Genomic DNA, 18,710 nt, shown 5'->3' on the forward strand with positions numbered 1-18,710 from the left:
CGATACTACTACCCACTGTTATACGTATAAAGATTACACTGTGGGTAGGGTAATAAGAAAAAGTATGGTCTCGCCATAGTTACGCATATATTGCATCGTTAATCATGAGGAGTCACAATAATTTATTGGTCCCTCCCTCTCTACGTCCCTGGTTTATCGCCATTGGTGTAGCGGTCGTCTTGGCAATTCCAACACCCCAGTGCTAAAATCGTGCTTCTCCGCTACGTCGAGAACCACCTGGATTTGATGCATTTCTCTGACTGCAGTTCGTAGGACAACCAGAATGCGTGGAGGGGCACCGATGTGAAATAACCTATAGTGTAAAGCATATATCAAGGTTAAAAGTCGGCGACGAGACAATGCAGTAGCGAAGACACAGGATCCCTTATAAAACATGGTGGGACTATACGTATTATCATACGACTTTCGAATAAAAGCAAAATCGAATAATTTGCAGATTTTCGAGGATACTTGCGAGAAACTGCCGAACTGAATCGACGTAATTTTCACGAGTTATCGAAAAATTTAAAAATAACTAACATAAATGACAAATCCTATCAAATATCTCGTGCATTTACACACCTGGTTCTATTTATATAATAATTCAACACGCACCGGCCGAAAAGAGTGACGAAAGCCACGTATTATTAGCACAACTTCCCAAATATGAAGCACACGACATATCAACGACAATATCACGAAAATATCTATAAAAGCTAAAACATCTAGGTTAAAAGAAGAAAATAAAAGGCAGAACCATTGAAAACAACGTCATCCGATTTTTCCTCAAGACGAGAAGCGAACGGTCACTTGGTCGGAGCAAACGCAGCGTAATAATGCATGATGCGTCTTAAGCTACCACCCTGAGCAAGAAGCGAAGATCGTGAGATTTAAACCGGATCCCCGGCGTAATATTAAATTCCACGGCGTTCTCCTCTGGCCTCGGAAGGCGCACACCAAGCCGTCGCCACGTAGATACCCACATATCTGCTTGCCAGCCAGCCAAAGTGATGAGAGGCTTTCGACTCGACGCATTATGTATCCTACGGTGAACGCATAGCTGTATTCAATTATTAGATAAGAGTCGCCCGCTAGTCGATTACAGGCAACGATAGGCCAGGCGTGAAGGAAAAATTGAGCAGCAATGGCCCGTAATGGTCACTTGGTAATAGCGACTACTTGCACCATCATCGATGCTGCCACAACGGATCTTGTCCGTGTAAAGCGAGAAGAATCCACAAGCTGCGGCATTAACATCATTCTCGAATGGGCGAGGGTGGATATCATCCTCATCATAAAATCACTCTACTATATCAAATCCATCAAGAAATCTCAGTCAGGATCGACAAATCATATGCAGCAGGTTTCACATAAAATCATTGTTACTTCTTAAAGAACAAAAAAATGATAACCTGTGGGTATACTCAAATCCGTGAATACCATAACGATATCCTATAACATTATAGACTTTCTTTTTTTTTTCCCCCCAAATACTTTCATCGACCTCTTCCCGCAAAGGACACAGACGTCTGCAATAATATCAGTACAATTCTCAATAAAGAAAGAATAAGGACTCCTCTTTTCGTACCAGACGGTTATAATTGAGTCGCGGGATCATTATTCTGGCCCTTGGGGTCCGACTCGGTCCCATTCGCCATTCTCCACACGTCACGACGTCTGCACATTATAACTGGCTTAAAATCATTACGAATACAAAGCGACAATGACAATGATGCTGGTGTGGCCGTCGGCTGGCCGGATGCTGAGCATCTCGGACGGTCCCACTGTCCGACAATGCCTGGATTATCTTCGGCTCTATAAAGCCGCTTCATAAACCACACCGTATATAGCCTGAACGGCCATCGGGGGCTGCGTCGGCTCTACCAAGTATCGTATAACAATATGGGTTGCAGGGTGCGTTCGCTAATATCAGAGAACTCTACGAGGCAAAGGATGGCAAAGTGAAATCGATTATAATCAAACTACGGTAGTCGGTATATACATTGATAACAAATTGAATTCCTTCATTATTATATTCCTTTCAAAGATTCTTATAATTACAATCAGACCCGAAGAAAATTATTTCTTACCCTCAATACCTATTACTCATATGAGACGTCACTCATATATGCTCCGAATTCATCCATATCGATCACGTACGATTCTACGGCCAAATTAACCAGAGCAAATTGCATCCTTTGACGCACAGACACTGCACGTTGCCTCCTCGTGGTCTTTCATACCTTCGCTTACTAACAATGAATTAGTTTCGGCTTTAACTTTCGCTTTACCGCAAGTATAGATACATATTCAAACCACGTGTGCATAGATCTGATGTATACCAACCGTTATAAATTTGACACATGGTTGAAGTCATTTAGAGCTAACTCTGTCGATTGTACCGTTCGCGATTGTCACCCCCTATAATGTAAGGCAGAGACGTTAAAATGTAAGTAAGCGAAAAGTTTCGTTCAGCTACAAGTAAATTTTACACAGTGCACACGGTAAATATTCTTATTTGCAATTTTTACTGCATTTCACGGTAAAATTTATCTGACTCAATGTAAAATTTGTCTGTTTCAGATGACTTTTTAAATTCAACAAAGTAAGAACTACAGTTTTACACTAAATATTTACAAATTTGGAAATTGTAACCGTACACTACAGTCAAAGCTGACGTCTCATGCTTACTTTTCAGTATATTTTCGTGGGTAGCTTTAAAATATATAATACATATAGGTAATACGTTATGAAATACCAAAATCGTGCTTCTCCGCTACGTCGAGAACCACCTGGATTTGATGCATTTCTCTGACTGCAGTTCGTAGGACAACCAGAATGCGTGGAGGGGCACCGATGTGAAATAACCTATAGTGTAAAGCATATATCAAGGTTAAAAGTCGGCGACGAGACAATGCAGTAGCGAAGACACAGGATCCCTTATAAAACATGGTAGGACTATACGTATTATCATACGGCTTTCGGATAAAAGCAAAATCGAATAATTTGCACATTTTTGAGGACGCTTGCGAGAAACTGCCTACGTCAAATCTCCATAATGCTTAACGAGTCGCCGTAATTTTCACCCATGACGCAAAAGACAAATGCGCCTTTACTCGAAAGATGTACTAAGTTAAGGATTTTATCCTAGAGTACTACCGGTTTATTCGTATACACTATTCAGACGCAATAGATACATCCCTGCAATAGTGTTTACCAAAGCAAAGCGCATAATTCGTTTGGTCGCCAGTTGGAAACTCCACGTATACGAAGTGCTGGTAATATTTACTCGCGCAAACAACTCGTAAATCTTATTCGCCTCGCGCTACGCGAGGAACAGCGCTTTGAGTTTTCAAATGGATACCGAGAGACGTCATTTTCCGATTGGTTATTATATACGGCATTAAAAACCGGCCTTTAGCAATCGCGTGTTCTCACGCAATAAAACTCGCGATTCCCTTTCCCAACGGTAGAAACTCTTGCGTGGCTTTAGGCTGTTTCGAAGTGTCGTCGTCGCAGCGCTGCCGTCGCTTCTTGCGAGACACGACGTCACGCCGCCTGCTTCACCGTCTTCATCACTCAGGACTTTAGGCGCACGTTGCCTTTGTCTCGTACACGATCTGTCCCTTAACGGGGAACGTCCTACAGTACCATTAGCGAGGAAACTGTAAAAATTGTAACTTACGGGCATTGACGGCGTAACGCGAGTTCGCAAGCCGCCATAGGTACCCGGACGACACAGCCGAGAGAAACAGCCCTCATTTATTTTTATCTCCTTCCCGAGTTCAGTAAAGCAGAGTTGATGCGTTGACGATGTTTCTCGCGGCACAGGAAAGTCAAGTTAATCTCGAGATTGGGCATTGTCGTGGCAACCACTCCTCGAGGGACTTTTTTTTTCCTTTCGAAAACAGTCCCATTTACCAAAAGGAAACCGCCATGGTATTGCTCGTTTGCAGTTTAATCCAAATTCTGCCCTGAGTTGAGTGGGTGGGAGGGAGGCAGATCCCATGAGATGAAAGCTACACCCTCTATACTGCAGTGCTTCCTTCGGATCTCTATACAAGCCGTAAGTATACATGCTGCGAGTCCACGGATCGGCCAGCACATCAACCACTGTAGATTTACTATTATAGATCATCTACGTTTGATAAATACACGTCAAACGTTGAAACGTTACTCATTCTTCTTATTTGCCCTTACAATACTTTGCCTTACGTCTACTTGCCGTAGAGAGCTCACGCTTTCGGAATAGTTCCAATCTAATCTGAGCGTAAAGCATCGAAGACGGAAATCCGATCGGCAAACAATGGAAGACGGCGGTAAGAATGAAAAGTCTTACGTAGTAGAATGTAAGTTACGATCGATGAGAAGTCGGGCGCACTTGTAACCATAAATATGGTATTCTGCCTGCAGGGAGTTGTATATACATATCTATAGGTATATACGTATAAGCGTCTGAATATGTCCGTATATAGAAGAAAATAACGGGTGGCACATATCGGACGATTCGGATACTCTCTAGATCATACGAAAGTATAATATATGGGATTCGATGAAAAATTAGTAAAATTAACAAAATTATCAATCCGTCTCCAGTAAGTCGACTGTGCCGATTCTTTGATTTACTTCGTGAGTGACTTCCGTAAGAGTAACTCGGAGCTTCTTCAAGCTGGCACCCTTCTCCGCGATACGTCTCACCCGTTAGACTGATGCTCGAATCGCAACTGAATGCGGGTTTTTTTCAAGGCAGCGACCTTTTCTGCTGGCGGTACATTGAAGCGGCTTGCCATACCCCATCAGCGACGTAAGCGTAGATTCGCGTGAGACTAATAAACTGTTATAGAGCCGAGGCACACTCCATTTCACGGTGCCCGAGGTTGTTTCGCGGTTGGCGTTTCCTACGCGCATTTGTCTATCCGCATATATGGAAACACGTAGGGGAGACCCTGGGATTTAGTTTGCGAACTCCATTGTGGGTGCCACCCCAACTATTTACTATCTACTATTTACCGACTATTTACTCCAATGTATATCAACCTGCCATCCGCGGCGAAGGTGTATACCGGTGCACAAAGACGTCCACTTATTCAGGCATGCTCGAATGCACTCGCCATTTCGATGCCCGATACCCAACGTCGTTCTCCGTGTGACGATCTCGAGTCGGTATAGAAGTTATCGGGTGTAACGATCTCGAGTTAAGAATACAGAAGAAACCAATGATTTCTCGGACAGGCAATTCTTACCCGAGTATAATAAATTTCGATGAGATCGTATCGCTCGAGAGACGTATGATTGCAATCTCCACTCATTCACTTTCAGTGCAGATCTTAGGATTTTTAGAAAAATCAAGTGCGGAGAATGGTATCGCATCACTTATGAAATTACAAAAGACGACTGCGTAGAAATATGAACATTCATCATGATTCCGGTCACGCTGACATTTCCAATTGTTATTTATTCGCGACTGCCGTACGGGAGTGGCGTGAACTGCCGAAGCGGAACGTCTCGTTCCTCTCAGTCGGTTGAGCAGTGTTAACATTAGAGGCGGAAGATCGAAGAGCAAATAGGCGGCAGCCTCCGGAGGTGTAGTTTTTATTCCCTTCCATTACCCTCGACCTTTTGAATGTAGTAGGATCATTACACATTCATGAAGATTATATGCAGTTAAGGCACGTCCTACGTAGGAAATTGGACTGAGATTGTCCTTATCACCATAAATCACATAACTGATATTACCACCTTTATACCGGCTAGTGTGAACGTGATACATTTATACGAGCTTCAATGAATTTTCGTATGTGACGATAAGGTGAATTTTTTTTTTTTATATTTTCTCACCCGTATCCATTGAAAGTCACCAGTACGTAAAACTCGATAAGGAAATTACAAGCTGGAACGCAAGTCCAGCCGTATCAATTTCCTGAGACTTTTTTTGGAATTTGATGTGAATCACGATATTATGATAAATTACGCAGTAAGCGAGCAAGTTCAAAACGGCATAAGGGATTCATTAGAAATTTATGAAGGTTTCAGAGGTGTCGGTTATAAATATTTCTCGAAGAGAAACTTACCCCAGTAAATAGTTACGCCGTAACGAGTCGTTCGCGTGCTGCGACGAGAAGATTTGAGTCGGCGTAAAATTGGAACGAGCGAGAAAAAAGAAACAAAGATACACCAAAGGTAAGAGCGGCGTCAAACTTTAGCAGGGAGAACGGGAAAGTAGGAGTAATTAAAAGAAATACAAGATTAAGTATACATATACATATATTTGTTCCCGTTTGATCAAGATCCTTTCAAGTCTCGAAATTGAAATGTTGTTTGTAAGGCTGAATCGTTCTTTGAGGAGTATACTCCTTCGGCGGGAAGTAATAAATACCTGTCGACAGTGGAAAATTATAAAGTGAAGCTCGCAACTGATCTTCGCCGTAAAGAAAAGACCCGCGCGCCACCTGCCGAACGTACAAGACACTATAAGATTCCTCATCAGCAAATGGCTATTATACCACTCTACTTCTGTGCAGACTTTTTTTCTCCAAAGCTTCAGCGGCGCTTTAGCGGACGCTCTGACGCGTGAAATTTTTCAAATTGCACGCGTAATCGTCATCGTGCAAATTGCAAAGCGCCTCGTATTGTTTCATCGAGCGCGATTTATTCCCACTTACGACAACGCTCTTCGTCTATCCTTTGTTTGTGTTCTTCGTGATCGCCTCATAATTCCTCGTGTTTCACGGTACCACTTGTAGCCGATACTTTCTTTACATTTTTTCACTTATAAGTACAGCCTCTTATTTATGCTACTCATTACGGCTCGTCGATCCCCATTTGCTAGGAAAACAAACGACGCCTGTATGCCTGGCGAACCTTTCTCATAAATCACGCTTTAATTTAATTACATTCGTCAACACGACGGCGAACGCCCGTTATTTCCATCAGCGCGGTAGTGTGTGCGTGCATTCACACCCCGGACGATATCGGGCCAAGTTACACGTGTACGTGAAACTGTGGATGCATGCGTGTATAAGCTCATACGCATTAGAGGCACTGCTGCCGAAAATCAGGCAATCCTTGATGCACAGCATCGCGACATTTTTTTACATTAAATCCGTACGAGTGTCTCGGATCGAAATTTACGATGTGGTTCAAAGTTCAATATCGGCAAATATATTTTTATTTAAATTAATAAATTTATTCAAATTAACCTATTAAATTTACATTAAACTTATTTAATTTGTTCTATTCTATGCGTGCATACGTACATGGAGCGGTGACGTCAGAAACGACCTCTATATGATTTTTTTGCGTTTTCCAAAAATTCGTTCAATTATTGATTCAGCTGCGTTCTCTATAAGATTTCGTTAGATCTGATTTTATCATTCCGTGTACGTGTGCTTAGGTGGAGCCACCTGACGAGCAACCTCAACAGTTACGAAATAACAGTTTAGACTAGATGATCGTTATCAAGGTAAGTAAATCATAGTGATAACTCTGTCGTACGATGGAACTTTGACGTGGATGAAATGCCAGTTTTCTCCAAGGTAATAGATGCTCGCGTGCCGTCCCTTTTGTCCATTCGCATTTCTATTTAAACAATAGCTCTAACGGCTTTAGACGCGGGTAAGTGAGGTTGATTGACCGTGCGGAATCAACGTAACATAACGTCGTGACTTCATTCATCGTAAATAAAGGATACTCTTACGAGCCCGGTTACAGGGTTGCGTTAGAAAAATACATTCTATGCGTGGTGCCATCAGAAGATCTCCTTTGAATCGTTGATTAACAAGTGCTACTGCCACTGAGACAGCACGCCATGCTCGAGTTTACTCTAACGTACGAAACATCTACATGTTACAAAATAAAGATGCTAACGTAGTTGGAACACAGGCTGATCTCATCATAGGAAATATCATTGCCTGAAGAGTTTCATGACCCTCGTAAAAGTTTTTTATGAGGTATCAAATTTTTCTCGGTAAACTGGAGAATTATAATTAATGCCCATAAATATTGTTTGCCATGTCATTTATACTACGCCGCTTTTCTTCTCCTTATTAATATTTTTCGACTTCCTCGTAAAAGCTTCCTCGATCTCCTGAAGAGTCTTGTCCTTTGTTTCCGGTAAGTAGAAATACAGGAAAATCGTACCGAGCAATGCTATTATGCCGTATACCGAGAAGGTTCCTTGAGCAAGAAGTTCCTCGAACATAGCCGGTACGGTTTTAACGACTACGAAGAAACACATGAATGCGAAACCGGAACTTAGACCAGAACCAAGTCCTCTGACCGACGCGGAGAATAATTCTCCACAGAGTAGCCAAGGCAGTGGTACCAAGCCAACGGACACGACGCACGTGTAAAGAATTAGGAGCGCAACCGGTAGGTAGGGTTTGCCAATATCCCAGAAAAGACAGACGCTGAGAGCGAGAAGTGCGAAGGACGATCCTAAACCGGAAACAAGGGCAAGTATCCTTCTGCCGTAATTCCTGGTGAGCCAGCAAGCAACCACGCTGAAGACCACGCGTATGAAGTCAAGCACGAGGGTGGCCGAATAGGCATTTTCAGGACCGGCAACGTCCTTCAACATTTTGACGCAATAGAAAGCAACAGCGTTGACGCCAGAAAACTGAGTCGTAAGAAAAAATACATTGAGGATGATCAGAGGCTTAAGAAATGTGGCGGATGTGATGACCTTCCACCAATTAGATTCATCGTTTGCCTTGACCTTCTGATCCACACTGGGACCATAGATCTTCTTATTCTTGAGCGACTCGAATTCAGCCACCGCGTGCTCACCTCGCAGATAGATCCAAGCAGTCTCAGCTTGGCGAGGCTTGTTCTTCCCCAGAAGCCAGGTAGGGCTCTCCTTGGAGAAGATGCAGAAGATGAAGCACAAGACCGGAAATACGCCACATACAAAAGCCGCCACCCTCCAATGGAGCCACGTGCCCAACATGTGAGATATCAGAACGCCGATCGCAATGGCTAAACTGATGCCAGCCAACAAGATACCACGAAGATGAGGATGACTCGTTTCCGCAACGTAAACCGGACCTAGCGGACCGTGGAGACCGACGCAAAGGCCACAAAGTAGCCTCCCGACGATTAGCCAAGTCATGTCCGACGCCAGCCCCACAGTGACCCAACCGGCCAGAAAGATCGGACTTGTAATCAAGTGGGAGACCTTTCTTCCAAACCTTTCCATGAGGATTCCAGAGATCCAGCAACCCGGAGCCATCGTCAGGGCAGCAGCCGCCGCTATCCAGGATTCCTGCTCCGTAGACTCCACGACGATGTCCTGAACGCCGTCGAAGCTGCCGTTGGAGAAGCTCGTGCCGTTGCCGTCATCGGGTTTAAGTTGAGGAAGCAGTACAGCACTGTAGCCTGAAGTCATGCCTGCTGCTATGGTGCCCATGATTGGTCCAAGTGCGGTCAAGGACTGCCTCAGATACAACTTCAGCTCGCTCTCTTGTATCTTCTTCGGCGGCGCGGTACCACTTTCCACTGGAGTCCCCATCAGCGCCATACTCTCCGGTCTGTCTGAAGGTAAATTACCGCTAGTCACTAGATCAGCCGCATTAACATTCGCCATTGTCACACAGCTGTAAAACGCCTCGGCGCTTCGACACCGTTAACAGGCACAACTACACCAAGAGTTCTGTAATTTGAGAGAAAGTACAGCGATAGAGTGAAATCGAGAAAACGCTATCCTTAAAAACGTCCCGGCTTTTTTTTCTCTCTATCAAAGAAATCGCAATCGCAACGAGAAAACTGTACCGATCTCTCTATTACAGAAGAAGTCCTTCGAAATCGCAGAAGGAAGAAGCCACCGTTGTAAAATTTCAATATACTTCTTAACGAATGACTGTCCTCATCTGTCTGTCCTTATTAATAATAAAAGTATCGTCTGTATAATAGGTATACCTTTCAAATGGCAATCGTTTATATGAACTTGAAACAATATCAAGAATTCGGTCCTCTCAACCTCCAAGATGCGTCCTTACGAGTACAATTTTAAGAACTACGCAGAACGTCGTCTGAATGCTGCTAAAGTATCTTTGCTGCTACATCTTTGAGAACTCTCTCTTTTAGCTGACGACGGACCACGTGCCCCCCACGAATATGGAATCCCCCACTCGATGTGGCGCCATGGGGGATCCGCAATGAGCGACATTAATCAGTGAAAATATGATCGCTCGCAAATTACTCCGAAGTCTGATCACACATGACAAACTTCATGACGCGCATTTCACTCGCGATAGACTCCGACGACGATTGTCTCGTCTACTATAAATTAACCTCAATGCTTCTTGTTACCGCGACGTACGCTGCAGTAGCGATAAATATTTATGGAGACTTTAAGCGTGCGAAATCCATTCCCTACCCTAGACATATATCTGCACGTAGACATATAGCTACAAGTACTGTTCTTATCAGTTCCCCCACGCGAAGACGTAAATACGTCGGTTATTGCCAATATATCAAATACATCAATAGACTGAAATGTTAATTGCCACTATTTGTTTTTCACGCATTCGTCATACTACTACGGCTACCTTCTTCTAATCGAGCGTTTTACGTGCGACCCACGAGATCGTGTACTGTTTTCCTGGTACTGTTGTGTTTTCCAATCGATTTCTCACGCGGGAAGAGCAACCGAATGCGACGTTTGATCGCTTCAAGAGAGAAATGCCAGGTGCACCTTATACATAGAGGCTTACCGACCGGTTGATATTGTCAGGCAAATCAATGCTTTGGAGATTTACAACACACGTAATGTCACTATTCAACGGTGTAAATTTTATTCAATAGGAAAATGCCACGCGCGTTCTGCTTCTATTCGTGTATTTTTCACGAGATAGATGCCAGGCAATCTAACAGGATGCTTCTACCGCGATTAAAAGCTTGTTCTATACTGATAATGCCGAGTGAGAATATAAGCAGACTGCCAGTCACTACCAAACAACTAACACACTGGCAACGTCGTCGGGAGGGACGTCACTGTGAGATTCTAAAGGTCAAGTATCAATCCGCTGATGTATAAAACATAATTGATCTTAATTTCGAGATGCAGACAAATATGGAAGATCTATTACATAATTGTTATCTATAATCAGGATCATGTGGGGTCTGATAGGATGATATTAGGTTATACTACCGCGTACTACTGCCATTATACTGAAACTTATGAATCGATACTAGATTATAGAATATTTTTTACTTACAAAAAATTAATCTACGACCATACGCAATGCGTATTTATGAATATTTCTAAGCTAATGTTTTCATTTGATTTTTTTGCAAAAAAAACTGATTAATACAAGTTTCATCTTTGTTCTTGGTACATTAGACTTATCGCACAAGACAGCAATACTTGTTACGTAACAATGGTGCCATCGACTCACGTTCAGATATACGGGCGGAGATGAGTTCATTTACACGATAATACAAAAACAGTCGCATTGGCACATATTCCGGTTATGATAAATATAACAGAAAATTATGAAAGGTATACCGATAAAAAATATTTTGCTTGAGTTTCATCAAAGCTGTCGCTAATGCCATGTCTGGTGTCGGCGACGAAATTTGTTTGACACGGCAAACTAGTGATATGGTTAGAACAAATACCCCCTGCGAAATGTTGATTAACCACTCATACATACAGCAAATGCCTAGTTAAACGTATATCAAACTATCAATATTGGTTTGTGTAAATAACGTAAAACGCTTATGTATAAATTATCAAGCTAATGACTTAAAATGTACATTGCTAAACATCAGACGATAAAATGTTTTATACACGTCGTGTCAGCGAAATAGGAGAAGTCGGGGTAGCGGAGTAATATAGAACATTAGGCAGAAATTATAGATTACTATAGCATGAAGCAGGCACGCATCTGACACGGCGGCGGAGAACGCCGTCACAGTCTGTAGACGGCAGCGCTGGGGAACAGGAGTGATGCAACTTTCTTCTGGATGATGTTCCGTTCTTACCCGTCCCGTTCGTAAAGTCCCATTGTTTCAAGCCAGATGAAAACAAGAGGTATTGTATTTAGCGCAGAAAGTACGTCTTTTCCATCCGGAATTACATCATTGCGATGTCTCCGTCAATACGCCAACTGGTCGTTACGGCTCCTTTGATCGTGGTAGTTGAAGGTACATTATTGAATAAAGAAAAAAAAAAATAATTTTTATACACGCATATGATTCGTACTTGACACAAGGAGTAATGGAAAAATTATTTAGAGTTATATAGGAATTCTCTTTGCTGACTTCTCGACTTTTCTGGTCCCCGAGGAGAATTATACAGAAGAGATCTTACGCGGGTATGCTGTGAGACCAACTGAAAACCCAGCGAATTTCTTTCCTTATTTATACATTTCGTTAAGAGTCGACAAGGGTAGAAAGGTTCAAAGTCGAGGGCTCCTACGCGAAACCTTAATCCGTTGCCTTCTGTCGGACGGGAGTTCAAGAGGAAATAAAGAACTTGAAATTCTCGTGAGCTTGCCAATTGCGCAAGCTGAGGAAAACCAAGGAATCAGCACGGTAAACAGGTCGTCCAGTAAACTCCTCAATTCCATTACAATCTTAACTTTGATGTACGGTAAATACCCAGCTGAATATATGTTATACACCTTTATATAGGTATATCGAATGGGTGAGATTTACCATGATCTTTAATCTGGACTGAGGACTACTCGGGAGCTTAATACAAAAGACATTTTTATAATTTACCCTTAGACTCGATATAGTCTTGCTCCAAGTGAACAGCAAATCGAGGGTTGGAATCTCTCCTGGACCATCGGAAAGCGGTTTGCTTGATTATAAAAATTCTCGAAAATTTATTACAATTTTTGTATAATCAATATAGTCCGTAAATGTAACACAACAATATGTCAAAAAATTTACACGCGTCATACAGTAGAAGATTGAAGTCTGATTTAAATTTGGCATTATTCTGATGTTGGCAGCCGCGCCGACATCATTCTCCGTCGTAGGTTTTCCCACAGTGAGATTATTTGTTCTCGTCAGATTTTCACCACCTCTCAATATTTTCCTAAAGATATTCATGCGCCTTGTTGGAACACGCGGCGAGGGAAAGATTGATATGACGTGACTAAAAAGAAAACATCTGAACGAGGGTCGTTGGCGGTTCTTTAGAGATTCACGAAAAGCATGGAAGTCGCTAGAAGGAAAGTTTCTTTGCGAATAAGGTGAGGAAGTCCTCAACAAATTGCTAAAAAAAATCTTCGGCTCGATTGTGAGGCTCTGACGAAGTCGATGCGAAAGAGGGAAAACCTTTTGAAAGTCCCTGAAGTTGAGGGTGACTTTGATGACACGAGTGTCGGTGTGAGTTGATCCATAACGTAACATACGTTTCAGTAAGGGAGAATCAATCTCAACGGTAAGTATAAGGTCAGAGTTTCGGTTTGAAATGGCTGCAAAATCCCCGGCTTAAAAGTAAACTCTAAACAAATTTTTAGACTCTCATACACTGGCAGTGAGTAGATACGCGAGAAAAAATAATCAGTTACCTAATCGCACGAGTGACTTGATTTTATTTTTTTTTTACTTTCATATGTCTGCAAAGTTACGCACGACCCCCCTTTGTTTGCGTGCCGCTTGTATAATTTAGAATCCATATATCAATGTTATGCTCTGCACTGCGTGCTCTTCAACTTGTTGCCAACTGTCGTGATCTTTATTGGTCGTTTCTTGCAAAGTTGGCAGTGCCGCTCGAGCTGCGAAGCCAGAAGCAGGTTTGTGCGTTGGTATAGTACTGTAATATTAAAAAGGGCTTAACTTAGTATAGGGTAGTTTTAATTCATACTGGTTATTTTTTTTTTGATTTTGGTAATCATACGATTCTAGACTCCCTGTAAATTCCAATAAGTCAAATAGAAAGTTTTCGAACATTATTGCTTCATGGACCTTGGGTCGGGACGATTTGCTGGCATCAGTGAAAACATAGGCATGAACGAAAGAAATATTCTCGAAGATCGAAAAAAGGGATCGCTAGATTGAGAGGGTGAAGATACGTGGGTTTACATAGATATGTGCAAAGCCAATAGTGGATTGAAATTTAGAATAAGGAAAAAAAGAGAAGGGAAATAGGTATATCTTCCCTCTGTTCAGGATTTATCGACAATTGGCTTTCTATAATCCAGCATCCTTTCCCTGGAGTATAATAATAGGACTGGCTCTGATCCTGTATTCGTACAAAAAAGGAAATGGCAATAAGGATAAGGTTACGGCACTGTCACGAGTTCACATATTGTCATTAATTATACCTCGATGTTTCTATTGCCGGTAGTAAACGTCAGATTAAAACAACTTGTTTTACTGCGCATGCGCAGACCCACTGCGCATGATAACTATATCGATACTGCATCATATAAATTGTCATGGATGGCAGCTCGAAACGACTTCTAAAGCATTTCTCAGTGACTTCATAATATTCGTACTTGATATACTAAATATATATCCGTTCCTGGACGACACTTCAAACCAGTTCATTAAGAAGTGGCATTCAGTAACATTTGCATGATACTAATGTGATTGAAAAGGTATCGGGTGGCCTAGCTATTAACATTACAAAGGACACTGTCACGATTAGCATATAAGGAGCAAAAAATTATTCCATCGATCCTGCCAGGATTCGAACCTGGAATCTTCTGATCCGTAGTCAGACGCGTTATCCGTTGCGCCACAGGACCGCTGCTACAAATATAAACTATCGCGCCCTTCCCGTGGGCTAACATGGAGTTTTAAATTTAGACGCCTTACGTATCCGAGTTAGATGCTCAAAATGAGAAGTACATGTAAGCGTGAATTCTGAGTATCTTGATAACAGACACCAAGGCGCAGGTCACTGAAACCGTGTCTGATAAGAAGAGTTCCAGATTTATAGAGCTGATATGAACATTGATAGGCAATATATGGAAATATGCTTTACGATAACGTGTAGGAATGTATGTGTTCCTGAAGCGTTGCTCATAATCGTATACCATCAATCCGGTATGGTCTAGTGGCTAGGATATCTGGCTTTCACCCAGGAGGCTCGGGTTCGATTCCCGGTACCGGAATATTTTTTACTTCTGAAGCAATGTCTAAAATTTGTTAAAATTAAATTTTTTTTAGACACTCGGAATAGAGGGATTTTTGAGTTGGAGCAAGACAAATTTGGTATTAAAATTAAAAAATTCAAGATAGTCAATTCGCTATGGCCACTGTAAAATGTGGTAGTTTTATGAGAAATCATGTATTATCTCCCGCTTTTAAATATTTGTTCTAGGAGTAACAGATTTTTTTATTTTATACGTTAAAAAAGTTATTCGGAAATTTTTTTATGTAATTATTGCTTTATAACCGCATAAAACTCTTTTTTTTTTTAATTTTAGACCAAGAAATCTAATAAATAACTAGCACGATAAGATGAACGAAACTTTTTTCCCAATTTGACAAATACTTAGACAGTCCTTGCCCTGGTATGCACGAAGAAACTAATGTATACGAACTGGCAAAGAAATGAGGGTCATCGATCGAAAAAAGTTAGTCTATTAGAAGCCAGACGAGGCTGTTTGAGAAGTTAGAAAGACTCGAGAATATCTGCACAACGGTTTCAACTCCTCAGACATTGCCTTCACTTTTCAAGACAAAAATTTTGCTTTCCGCCACTTCTAACCACGATATTCAGAGAAGCTTCAGGGGGTTTTACTGTGCGACGAGCAACTCATTCCCTTACTCACAAAGTTTATTAACCCAGCATGGAGAAAAAAAAGTAGATCCTAATGGTAAAAATGGGTAAAAAGTTCAAAAGACAATATGTATAAAGGATGGACAAAAATTTGTACTGCAGACTACCAAAATGTATACTACATTCCTTCGTAAAGGCTCATACCAATCAAACAAAAACTTGGTTCCTATTCCAAAGGGTCCTACTTAATTTGATTTTCATCTAAATAAGTATGCTAGAAAGCTAAACAGCACAGGTACATCCTCATGTAAATTTAGCCACTCTCCTCCGACGACACTGCTTGCCCGACCACAAGCCCGACCACAACCATGAAGTTCAAAAACCTTAACTACCATCCATCAACCTCCGTATCACCCTCTACAAATTTAGCATTGACCTCAGACTCAAGACCCCTTCTTCCCGTAGAATATATCACTATCGAGCGTTCAGCGCGCCATAAACTATTAAGGTGTTCCAGGTGTCCGCTACGACCTTATATAAAAGTCAGGCAAGTTTTCTTTGTTTGCCCAAGCAACGATAATTTACTGTACAAAAGATTCGTATACCTACAAGAAGTAAGGTGTGCAAGAGAATTTTGGTATTTGAAAATTTTTTTAATAATCCCAGCTATGAAAGAACGAAATCTCTAGTTAAATCTTTTATAGTAAATGTCATCGCCGGAGGGTATCGCCGATGTCTATTCTCGAAGTAAATTCAATCACCATCAACGATATACATAGGAAATTGGGATTCGCATTCGCTCTAGAGGGAATAGAGATTTCTAAAAGTTCAATGGAGTCGAACAGCGAAAGGATGTGCATAGGATAGACGTCGTTGCAGCTATTCTATATAACTATTGAACATCAACCGTACGACTATAATTTCCGGCAGCTTCCATGGCGATTCGTTCGGGTTTTAGTCTGTAAATTATCCTATATAGGTAATACCATTATCCGCGGATGCATACCGGTTGGAACAAAGCGGGCTAGGATAAACGAGCAGCCCTCACGCCATCGAGATAGAACTAGGAGACGCCCTGTGCCCTACGACGCCCAGCACTACTTCCAAGGAAATTGCTCTGGCCAGAACAGCCAACCTAAGCTGAGGCGCTACCATCTGGAAAATAAGCTATATCACTTCCATTCCGGCATAAACGTTGCGTTTCAATTGCTGCTCAACAAACTGAAACTTACTTGCTGAAGAAAATAGTGTGTTGATGCCTTCTGTGAAGCCTCGCAGTTACCGAGGGAAATCTACATAATATGACTCGTCGAACATCTTCCTCGGCTTACCTGGAACATGAAAAATTTATGGTGAAAATTATGTTATGCAAGATACAATATATGTATATCGAATATTTATGTGAAATAAATTTAAACTAATTACTCGATTGCGAATCTAACCCAAATCTGGTGTATGGCAGATTTGGTAAATCGATTTTTTGAAACATTTTGATTCATAAAAAAAACAATTATCAGAGTAGATATAAACAAAATAAATGTTTAAAAAGTGATATTTACTATCAAGGAATAACTGTAAAATATCGGTATCTTTATCCTACCAAGTCATGCGAGAATTCAAGACCTGTAGCCAAAGACTCGAAAGAATAATGAGCACAAGCCATGTTATTTATCACAATTCGCAATATTACCACCTTATGCTATGATCCAGGTAGAAAAAAAAGACAGAGACAGCTGAGCAATTGTCTCTGCACAAATCAGCAACGAATCATACTACCTGGGTGGTACTGATAAATGAGTGTTTTTTCTCGTAAATTGTACGTATTCAGAAGAAGAAATCCGAGTATAGTTTAATATAACGACGCAATCGCATATTACTACGAAAAAGATAATCTAGACATCTTTTTCCAGAATTTCGTCATTTCATATGATATACCGTAAAGCGAGGAGCAGTCGAAATATCAAGATAAAAAATGCCAGATTGGCCCCGGAAAGGTGGCCAAATGCGCGGTACGAGTTTTCAGTAATGATTGTAAGTATTTACACTGAATTCCTACCCATCTACCAATGTTAAGAATTGGAAGATAAAAATTATTAGTAAAATTTACAGGGTACGTCGGCAAGGAATCTATAGAAGCCATTGCCGTAGGCCCAATGTGAGAAATTAAGGTAGGTGTACCTGGGGCGCCAGATCCTTCTTCTCCCTGCGCGCTGCTTCTGCTCTCGTATACCTGCCACCTTCGTTCTCCCTCGACATCCTCCCATAGCGTAATATAGCAATTTTTCAGGGGCATTGCGTGCTTCTGCAGCGTAATTCAAAAATGGAAAATATCACGTGATCCTAAATCTACAGCTGATTACGGTTTATTACGCGTAAACACGCCTCCGTGAGGAAGGCCTGCTGTACCAGCGACATGACCCCCTTCAATTTTTTCATAGAACGGATGCACGTGCCAGCAAATAAGTATTAGATATACAGACATGTAGCATATGTAAATCGCGCGTGCCAAAAGCAAAGCCAAACTATACGTCGTCAAGTCTGTCCTAACATACATCTGTATCAATAGAATGAAAAACGTAAATCTAAAATAGAAAAAAAAAAAAACTTGAAACTTGGATTGTAAACATTTTCCAGAAGTCTCGTTTAAATTTAAACGAAAATTTTTGTTACGATAGCTTGGCAGAAAATGTCCTTTATAATTTGGTTTAAATCCACAAATCAATATAGAAATACAGCATTTAAGTTTTTTATTGATTTAACAATTGCACATGATTGTTATAAAATATTGCGTCACCGTAAAATAGGGCTCCAAAAGTCATTTGTTGATCGTCAGTTCATGGTAAATCTTGAAATTTTTTCATCAGTTATTCACATCTTATATAAATTCCATATAAAAAAATGCCCACTGTTTATAAATAAATAAAATTATTCTTCCCTGTTAGAAATTGAATCCTGGTGGAACGCATGACTAAACAGACTGCAAACCTATATATATACAAACCTATAATTACATACTGCTCAG

At 41.2% G+C, this 18,710-nt stretch overlaps 2 protein-coding genes, 1 long non-coding RNA gene and 2 other non-coding genes across 10 annotated transcripts in view; 2 read left to right on the forward strand and 3 right to left on the reverse strand.

Moving 5' to 3' along the window:
• Positions 1 to 6,246: 6,246 nt before the first annotated feature.
• On the reverse strand, positions 6,247 to 10,985 carry LOC107270239 (facilitated trehalose transporter Tret1). Of its 6 annotated transcripts, none has more exons than XM_015745080.2 (2): positions 10,717 to 10,985; positions 6,247 to 9,649 (listed from the first exon to the last, which is right to left on the reverse strand). In XM_015745080.2, exon 2 carries the CDS (start codon positions 9,581 to 9,583, stop codon positions 8,018 to 8,020), a length of 1,566 nt encoding a protein of 521 aa, XP_015600566.1. In that variant the 5' UTR covers positions 9,584 to 9,649; positions 10,717 to 10,985; the 3' UTR covers positions 6,247 to 8,017. The 6 variants fall into 6 exon arrangements, with proteins under 6 accessions (XP_015600566.1, XP_015600565.1, XP_024943374.1 ...); XM_015745079.2 differs by having other exon boundaries at positions 10,713 to 10,983; XM_025087606.1 differs by having other exon boundaries at positions 6,247 to 9,531; positions 10,713 to 10,980.
• Positions 10,986 to 13,638: 2,653 nt separating this feature from the next.
• Positions 13,639 to 18,710, reverse strand: part of LOC107270177 (mannosyl-oligosaccharide 1,2-alpha-mannosidase IB) — a 96,587-nt gene continuing 91,515 nt past the window's right edge. The window contains exons 3-4 of the transcript XR_001538261.2: positions 16,921 to 17,019; positions 13,639 to 13,771 (exon numbers count right to left, since the gene is read on the reverse strand). The gene's annotated coding sequence lies outside the window, so the exon portion shown is untranslated. The remainder of the gene's footprint in view (positions 13,772 to 16,920; positions 17,020 to 18,710) is intronic.
• LOC107270179 lies at positions 13,710 to 18,412 on the forward strand. The gene is made up of 4 exons (XR_001538262.1): positions 13,710 to 13,751; positions 17,599 to 17,719; positions 17,798 to 17,856; positions 17,976 to 18,412. It is a non-coding gene; the product is annotated as an uncharacterized LOC107270179 (long non-coding RNA).
• Trnar-acg lies at positions 14,636 to 14,708 on the reverse strand. The gene has a single exon. It is a non-coding gene; the product is annotated as a tRNA-Arg (tRNA).
• Positions 15,006 to 15,077, forward strand: Trnae-uuc. Its single transcript has one exon. It is a non-coding gene; the product is annotated as a tRNA-Glu (tRNA).

This window comes from Cephus cinctus, unplaced genomic scaffold (genome assembly GCF_000341935.2).
Source record: "Cephus cinctus unplaced genomic scaffold, Ccin1 Ccin1_scaffold0709, whole genome shotgun sequence".
NCBI classification, from domain to species: domain Eukaryota; kingdom Metazoa; phylum Arthropoda; class Insecta; order Hymenoptera; family Cephidae; genus Cephus; species Cephus cinctus.